Genomic DNA, 9,631 nt, shown 5'->3' with positions numbered 1-9,631 from the left:
TTTAATTAAAACTATTTGTATAGCTGCTGTGTTTATTGCAAATACAGTACAGTGTTTACATGACAAATTCAAAGACTTGTAAAGATTTCACCTGACAACTAGATTCTGCTAGTCTAAGGATGGATCAAGTAAAAATGGTGATGACAAACTCATGATATTTCCCTGAATAAAAGGTTCAATCCAATAAATAAAGAGCAAATAAAAAGTGGTACCGGTAGTACCCATATTTGTTTTAATGAAACAAGTGCTTTCTTTATGTTAACATCAGGCCCTACTCGGGTGGCCATTTTGAATTGAAAATTAATCAAACTGTACTGTAGAATCATTAACCCTTATCCTGCAAGCCCTTATTGACTTGACTGTATGCTATGAGGGTTAAAGGTGTTACCCAAGTGGGATACTTTGAATGCACTGTATGGCTGCGTGCAACACGACCTTTCTGTGACATATTCCAAATGACTGTCAGGGTAGAAGCAATATCATTTCTCACTAGATAACTGTGTGTAGTTAAATATGTAGTCATCATACCAAATTTCTAAGAAAAAAGTATTTTTATAGATGGACAACCACAGATCAGAACGATATATTGACGTTATACATGTTTCTCACAGCACTTTTGTCACTACACGACGCTAATCTGTGACATTTGATAATGCAAATATGATAATTATGAAAATAGTTACTTGCTGCAATATTGTTGCAAAAGTTTAAACACAGTTTAATTCAAATTTTAACCCAGAGAATTATTCTTCAAGGCAGTTTCTGCATTACTATACACATATGCAATGCACTGTGGGAGGAGATAAGAGAAAAAATATTTTCAGACTAGATAACAATATATTGATTCATACTGATAACAGCAGTTTTTCTGCCCATATGATTGATCAAAATAACAAGACATGAATAAATTTCATCTCAGAAATGAAGATTAAAATGAATATTGTCCATAAAATTTCAGACTCTTGTTTCTCAAACAATTGTCAGGTGATTCATTTTTTGTATCCTAATAACATGAACCTTTAATATGAAAGAAATTATATAGTCTTCAGTATGGCCATAACCTCCTTAATATAAATACAGTAAAAATACACAGAGCATTTATTGTATACCGGTACTAGATCAATAAAATATCACTTATTTTGACCATACACACCTCCGTTATTTAGCCAAGTGCTACTAACAAAGCAATTTATTATATATTTGTCACAAGGACACCACAAGTTACAGTGTGCTGTAATTTTGCGGTATTGCACTGGGTATTTTCATCCTACCATATTAGGAAATGGGAATTCCAAATATTAAGCAATTGTGTGCACAAGCGTCTTCTAATAATAAAAACAAACATGGCAGCCCCCAGCGTTTGACCGGACTGCAAACAAAGAAGTTCACTAAATCTGTTCTAAACTTTTTCGATTTCAGCAATCCCATGATGTATCCTTGGGAGGAAAAGATGTATAATAATGAGGTTATTACGAGAATACCGCAAAGTATGCACTCAGACAATACGCCATTGCATCGACTTCCACGGCGCGTTGGTCGATACTCCTGCTGTACTGTCTTAGTGCATACTTTTCGGTATCCTCTGAATAACCTCATAATATATAATATTATATACTGGTGCACTCACTGAAATAAACAAATGATAATATTCTTAGATTGCAACAGTCTGATAACCCATCTATAAAGTGATATAAAACAACTACAATTGTGAAAGTGTTGATTGAAATTGTCATGAATTAAAAATAACACATAAAGCCTATAAAATACATTTCTTTGAAAAATATATGGAAACAAATCACACATTCTTCAGGAAAATAAAATATATATTAATCAAAAGGCTACAAACTTTTTTATGGCAACACAATTCAAATAAAAATATAACAATATGTGATAAATTGTAATTACAATACTGGAAGACAATTTTAAATATTAAAAGCTTCATATCTTCCATAAAAATTCAAAAATATTGCTGATTGTCACAATACATAACTCAAACTGCATTAATTGACACCAATTTAGAATTGCTTACAAGTCTTCTTTTTTTTTTAAATAAAAAAAAATGAAGAAATTAAAAAGAATCCCTGAAAATAGCAAAAATCGAAAATAATGGAATGATTGTGGGAAACAAATGACTTGCATGCACCCTCAGTGGCACAGGATAAGTGTCTAACCAGTGGTGTTTAAGTAACTAGATCTATTTCTGGAATTACCAGAATAAGCCAATCAGAAATTAATATATTTGCATAGTACGCAGACATTTTGTTATTATAATTTTCTGTTCACACTGTTATTGTTCAACTTTTTTTCAATGTCATTGGATGACTGTATTATTGAGTTGGCATTGGAAAAATTAGACTAAACTAACTATGACTATCAACAACATTTTTGTTTCTTGCTTGGTTGGTGGACATGGTGCACCATGTTCCATACAACATGTCTCGTAATATGAAAATTGCAGCTCATAAATGTGAACGGCAACTCAAACATAACAAAAGTCGTTTGTGTTTTTGCTATCTATTTTCGCAAACACTGCATTATTTTGTATTTTTATCTTTTGTTTTGTTTTCGAAAAAAAACAAGATTGTAAAAGCAAGTCTAACCAATCCAAACAATTACTTGTAATGGTAATCGCAAATAGTATTATACTGTATAGCGCTCATGAAGTGGCAATAAAGGTTGGATGCAAACTAAAATTCACCGTAAACCATTTAATTTTCACTGCTAGAAATTGCGATTAGATGATGATAAAATTTTGCGCAAGGCACTGACACTTTAGGACCTCAGTGAAATTCTCACTGCTACAAAATTTTGCAATTTTTCACAGATTCATAAAATTACTGACAATTTGTCTCTTACAAAGCAATTTTACAATATTTTTTTATAATTGAGACTATAATGTTGTAAGGGTAGCAGAAGATAGTTTGTCTACGGTAGTTCCCAGACAAACTTCTCCCGACAGCACATGTTATGTGCACATACAACATATTGTACATGTATCTATTTCTCAGTACATATGAATAAAGTCTGCCTATACAACATAGACTAGGTAAAATACAAATCAGTATGCTTAGCATAACATCAATAATACTGTACATTCAGTTGTTTGTATGCATGAATTTACTGTAACAACATTATAATAATCATTTTTTTAAAAGCTTAAACAGCTATAATGCTAGTTGATCAATTTTTTTTCAAATTTGTAATGAAGAGAATAACAGTAGTCAATTCTCGCTATCAAATGGAATGTATACTTTTTCTACCTCAGTTCTAAAAATAAACTAACCTTAAGGCTATGCATATTTATGTAAAGTTTAATTCTCATTCTCATTCACCTTTATATAGTTTGACAGGATCAAAAAAATTTGCATCAAATACTATGGATGAACACAGCTAGTCAAAACACAGACTGACTATTAACTCGCTCATTTTCAGAATACAGTAGTCAACAATTCAAAGCACCAATAAAAAACAAATTGTCAATTTTTTGAAACAGGAAAAACTGACTACATCGTTTCTATATCTCTAGGGTTTCTGTTGAGAAGGCTAGCTTTGGAGAGTCATTGGGTGCTGGACTCTGAAAAGATGAAATGAGAATAATTTGTGTATAGCATAAAAGTATTACACAGGAGTTCAACTATCTACGGAGGGAATAGCATGCACTCACACAAGCACCTAGTCAAAGCAAACTACTGAAAACTATGTCTTTATCTATACTAAAGGATTAAGGTCATGCAACTGTGGTGACAAGCAATGGAAGTCCCATGACTGATTACAAAATCGCAAGACTAACAAAGACAAATGCACGTTGATCTGTGAAAAATGATTAGTGTTTGTAGAGATGTGATAGAGAATCACATGCGCAGTAACTGCACCCATTCTGTTTTCTCAACCAAACTTGCATTTGGTGGTTACCAACAGGTGTCCATGGTGTTTCGTGATAATGGTTAGGAGTTTAATTTGATTTGCCATGAGCATGCAACTTGCATGAAATAGAATAGATCATCACATATCGAACTACATGTATACATGTACATGGATATGGCAGTTGCATATCCTTGTACATGTATATTTTTAAGTTTGAATGAAGGTAATATTTACTCTAGTCTGTAAGTTATTCTGTGTAGGATTTCTGCTGATGAAATGCGGTACGAATTACATAGTAGTTGTGTGCTATTTTTTGTTTGATACAAATATCTTCTCTGTTGTATTTATAAAAAGTTTCAAAATTGCATGTGTTCATAGTTAAGTTAATGAGAAAAGCAAAATATACTCCCACCCTTTAATATCATCTATATAGGCCTTTCTAAGCAATATAAATCTATACTAATTACAACATCATTCAATAAGTTATAGGAACACTTTCTAAAGAAACACAGGTTTAGTCACTGCCAGTCACTTACACTCATATTTGACTATGAAGTCAATGAATTTATTAACCTCATAACAATTAGTGTTGGTGACTGCCTAGTGATGAACAAGTTGACAGAGCTCTCCATGAAATCTTGGTAATAAAAGTCTTTCAAATAATTATTAATCTTGCAGTAACTTACACTACTGATTTAGGAACTACATTACACAAATTACAAATCTGCGCTTTAGCCATTCTCCTGGAGAGCCCTGCATTATACATGCACTGAAAAGAATCTACTTTGCTTACATGTTAAACAAAAGATTAAAATCAAAACATCACTATCATTAAACAACTATTTCATACCAAAAAACACTCAATTATGACCATGTTTTAGGTGTAATAAACAGAGTCTACCTTTATCTCTGTTGTAGCTGGATTATTGTCTCTTGATTCTGTCAGTAATTCAGTTTCCCAGTCTTCAGCTGCAGGATCAAAGTTATACAAGGGCATCAACTGATGCCGTAATTTGTCCAGCCTGTTAAATAGATAAAAAACAAGATCAAGATAACAAATTTCAACATATAAAATAGTTGTCTTTATATATATATATAGTATAAATCACTCCTCCAAATCCATTCATTGTTAGAGTCAGTCAGTCAAAAAACTTAAAATGAATCCTAATACATGCACTTGTATAAATGCCAAGTTTTAAAACATCACTGTATTTGGATTAGAAGTGAATGTACAGTACTAGAAGTGAAAAAATTACAAAATTAACAAAATTTGCTGCTGGACAAGTCCTCAAAGTTTAGTAGGTACTTATAGCCATGCAGAAAAATGCCAATATTATGAGGTTATTACAAGGATACCTCAAAGTATGCACAAAAACAGTATGCCACGCATCGACCACCGCTGCGCGTCGCTTGATACTCCAGCTGTACTGTCTTTGTGCATACTTTGAAGTATCCTCGTAATTTTAGAACAGAATCAGCAAATTTCTTTATGGAGTCCGGTCAAACTCTGGTGGCAGCCACGCTTACGCGTGTAATCATTCCATATTTGGAATTCGCATTTCCTAATATGGTGGGATGAAAATACCCCGTAAAATACTGGAAAATTATGTCACACTGTAACTTATGGCTTTCATGTGGATTGATGGATAAAAGGAACGTCATAAGTGTTGGTATAGATGTGATGTGTCATTAGTCGAAATCTTTGTGAAGAAATTCAAAGAACAACCTACAACCAGTTTAAACATTGCTTTCACAAACAAATGTACCTATATCTCTTTTGTATTGATTATTTTATTTTGCCATAAAAAGGCACTAAATATCCATCTATCTATCTATCATAAAGCTGCTTTACATCAATACATGAAGACACATTAAGATGTTTGAGCCTTTTAGGCACTATTTGTAGCGTATGCATTTACATAAATTACACATGCGTTTCTATTGTCAAAAGAAAGAGTATTTTAAGGAGTCAGTAGATAACAAACATGATTTCTGGTTTATATGCGCTTCTTTTAGAGATGCGCTTCTGATAGAGCAAATATGGTATCTGTAAACAAATCAACACATACTCGCATACAACTTACTTGATTTTCTTTCGTAGATACACAATTAATGCAATTACAACACCAGTGGCTACCACAGCTCCTAGTGGTGTGAACACTATCACCATGGCACGATCAAGATTCCTGTAACGTTCATCATTTTTATCTGTAGGTTGTTTTGTTGATGTCGATACAGTGACAGTTCTGTTTGGTGTGTGACTGACTTGTGCTGGAACTTCAGTGACTAAGTGTTCTGTCGGTTCGATGCTGGATTTAGCTTTCATTGTAGTATGCAATGCAGTTGAATGTTTAGACGTGGACTGTGATAACGATAATATTTCTGTTGGGTTCACAGTTTGTGTTGTTTGTGGTTCTCCTTCCTCTTCAATCACACTGGATATATTAGCAGCAACTGTTGCAGGGTTAATTCCAGAAGTCTCAGTTGAAGCACTTTTTCCCCCACCCACCATAGACAATGAGAGCAAAAAAAACAACAGACTCATCGTCAGATAAATATTCAGAGCACTATAAATACGCTCACATACAGGTGAGGTTGTTATTTTAGCTTCTTCAGTCGACATGTTTCTTCTCTATCCCTGTGGCGATCTAGTTGTAATAAATGTATAGCCAATATTTTATTTACATATTGATTCGCAAATCAGAGATTATATTATAATTTCAGACATCACATCAGACGAGAATCAATTGATAGCACCAGCATCCAATAATTTAATTCATTTACATAAAAATGAGTCTTTTGTAATATTATTCTAAAACATATTGAATCACAAAACTGTCGTGCAGGCCCAGCTGATTGGTGAATCATCTGTAAACAAACAAACAAAACTGACATGTCATACACATAAAAACTTACTCAGATTCCGACGAAATTCCCGATGACTAAGAAATATATTATTTTGATTTTGCCAATCTTAGAAAAGCCTAGGTGTGATTTCGTCCATGACGGTTTCAGAAGTTATAAGTATTGTACAAATTAAGTGTAAAAATCTTAATAAGACATCAAACATGTTAAAATAAAGTATCAGATGATGCAAATAATAATACAAAAATTAAATTATATGAAATTTATTGTAATAATAGTGCAATCATTCAATCGACTATAAAGTCTGACTCGTCGCTGTGTCTGTGACGAAATAAAATTAGAAAGTCATTTCCAATGTCCTTACCTGATATTTCTCAACATATTGCCAAATCTTTCAAATTATCAACAATATTATACGCGTGCAAAACTATTACAGTATCACAGTTCATAATTTAAATTTTCACTGTTTCACAATTTTGGGGATTTTCATTAATTTCCGACCAAATACAATGTCAACGAACGACTCTCGTTATCTATAATCATTTGTGCGCATGCTTGACAATTTGAGCATGCGTAGTTGTAGATAGAACTAATTAACGTACACCAGCTGATGAGGAGAAGCAAACGTGTTTCGTCGCTATCGTTTCAGCTTGAATCCGTACTTTGACAACCTGGCCCGTTTATCTAATTGTTGACATGTGAGTGAGTAAAAAAGTTCCGATTTACATGAAATGTACTTTTCTTTTAAAAAATATGATATAGAAAAAAATACAATGAATGTACAAACGTACGATTATGACATTTGTTGCTTTCCCAACTGAACTGAAGAACTATATTTTACTTTAAATTTTTTATTACTTTTCATTTAAAAAACAAAAATTTGTGGCCTGCAACCCCGTATCGTAGAGAATAGAATAATGATGAAAACAACAACTGTCAACAGTATTAGGCAGACTAATCTTAATGTAGGTAGTTGGAACATTCACGGCCTTGGTGCTAAGTGTGTAGAATCTGATTTTACTTCTATTTTAAAGAAATTTGATATTTTGTGCTTACAAGAGACGTGGTTAGGTAGTCTAGGTACTAGTAGTTCATTAGATGTATTAGATAGTTATAGTTATTTTAAAACAGACAGAAAATGCAAATCAGCTAGAAGTAGGAGGAACTCTGGGGGAGTGGCAATTTTGTTTAAATCAGGGTTGAGGGGAGGGCTGAGGGAAATAAAGTCTGAAATTAACGACTTCCTTTGGTGTAAATTGGACAAGGAATTTTTCTCATTAGAAAATGATATTTATTTGGGTTGTATATACATTCCACCCGAAAATTCGGTTTATCACTTAGATGTTGACTACTTTGGCATTTTAGAAAAAGAAATAACAGTTTTCTCCAATCAGGGCCAGGTAATTATAACAGGTGATTTCAATAGTCGCACTGGAAATCTAATTGATTACATTGCTTTTGGAGATAACATTCATGTACCCACTCCAAATAATTACACTTTAGAAAATTTTGAAAAAAGGCACACCTAAGATAAAACTAACAATAAGTTTGGCAAACAATTAGTCGATCTTTGTACTATAAATAATCTTTTAATAGCCAATGGTAGGAAGATAGGTGATTTAAATGGAAACTTTACCTGTCATAATCCGGTCGGTTCAAGTACAGTTGATTACTGCATTAGCACAAAGGATTTACACAGACATATTGATTATCTTAAAATTCATGATATTAATTACTTGTCAGATCATTGTCCTATTGGTTTCTCACTAACTGTAAATTACAATCACACCAAGAACACAAAGCTTGTGAATAAATTGAAACCGCACTGTAAAAAATTCATTTGGGATGTTGAGGCAAAGCAAAAGTACAAAATCATGTTACAAAATTCAAATTTTGAAACAATGTTCAAAAACTACCTTGCCAATGATTTCAAAGACAGTGATGTCAATGAACCAACAGATCAATTCAACAAAATATTAATTAATGCAGCAGATAATTGCCTTAAAAAAGTAACCAATAAAAGAACAATAAATAATAAAAACTATAAACATCCAAAACAACAACAATGGTTTGATAAGTCGTGTTCTACACTGAAAAGGGAATTAATTAGTACCTCTAAGTTGCTAACAAAACAACCAACCAACCCGTATATCAAACACCAATATTATACTCTTAAAAAGCATTATACAAAACTTATAAAATATAAAAAAAAGAGAATATAAAAACATGTTGGTGTCCAAACTTGAACATATGGACAGTGCCAACCAAAATGAGTACTGGTCTGTGCTGAAAAGCCTACGTAATCAAAAGACCAAAAATCAAGACACAACAATATCCGGAAAAAATTGGATTGATCATTTTTCAAAACTCTATAATAAAACAAACATTAAAAATCATGAGTTACAAAATAATCTTATAGAAAAAGAAATGCGACAAATTCCCAACCAATATCTAAACTCAAATATCACATACAAAGAAATTCTTAGCGCTGTTAGCAAACTAAAAAACAATAACAGCTGCTGATGACAGCATTGCCAATGAAATGTTGAAAACCAAAAATAAGTTAATGATAAGATGTTTACAGAAACTTTTCAACTGTATTCTAGATAGTGGAAAATTTCCTGCAACCTGGAAATCTACGATTCTTGTTCCACTACACAAATCAGGCGACAAATTAAATCTTGGTAATTATAGAGCTATTGCATTAACAAGTTGTCTCTCAAAACTATTTACTGGCATAATGAATCAAAGATTGACCACATACTTGGAAGAAAATAATTTATTTACCGACATGCAGTTTGGCTTTAGGAAAGACAGGAGAACGACAGACGCAATTTTCCTGTTAAAAACAGCAGTTGAAAAAACAATTTATAATAAAAATAAAAGCAGCAGTTCTGGAAGA

At 32.6% G+C, this 9,631-nt stretch overlaps 2 protein-coding genes across 2 annotated transcripts in view; one reads left to right on the top strand and one right to left on the bottom strand.

Moving 5' to 3' along the window:
* On the bottom strand, window positions 1-7,248 carry LOC144356788 (uncharacterized). Its single transcript, XM_078011506.2, has 4 exons — window positions 7,094-7,248; window positions 5,949-6,732; window positions 4,766-4,886; window positions 1-3,574 (listed from the first exon to the last, which is right to left on the bottom strand). Exons 2-4 carry the CDS (start codon window positions 6,485-6,487, stop codon window positions 3,515-3,517), a joined length of 720 nt encoding a protein of 239 aa, XP_077867632.2. The 5' UTR covers window positions 6,488-6,732; window positions 7,094-7,248; the 3' UTR covers window positions 1-3,514.
* An 82-nt stretch (window positions 7,249-7,330) lies between these two features.
* Window positions 7,331-9,631, top strand: part of LOC100376390 (MTRF1L release factor glutamine methyltransferase-like) — a 110,841-nt gene continuing 108,540 nt past the window's right edge. The window contains exon 1 of the mRNA XM_085496825.1: window positions 7,331-7,427. The gene's annotated coding sequence lies outside the window, so the exon portion shown is untranslated. The remainder of the gene's footprint in view (window positions 7,428-9,631) is intronic.

This window comes from Saccoglossus kowalevskii, chromosome 3 (genome assembly GCF_978046115.1).
Source record: "Saccoglossus kowalevskii chromosome 3, keSacKowa6.1, whole genome shotgun sequence".
Classification (NCBI taxonomy): Eukaryota; Metazoa; Hemichordata; class Enteropneusta; family Harrimaniidae; genus Saccoglossus; species Saccoglossus kowalevskii.
This window is presented reverse-complemented; position numbering and strand designations above follow the sequence as displayed.

Excerpts from the sequence above, each read along its gene's own strand:
- LOC144356788 (XM_078011506.2), bottom strand. The coding sequence starts at position 6,487 with ATGTCGACTGAAGAAGCTAAAATAACAACCTCACCTGTATGTGAGCGT. Across the intron at positions 4,887-5,948 it reads TATCTACGAAAGAAAATCAA|GCTGGACAAATTACGGCATC; the intron begins GTAAGTTGTATG and ends TCTATTTAACAG. Across the intron at positions 3,575-4,765 it reads CAGCTACAACAGAGATAAAG|AGTCCAGCACCCAATGACTC; the intron begins GTAGACTCTGTT and ends TCATCTTTTCAG.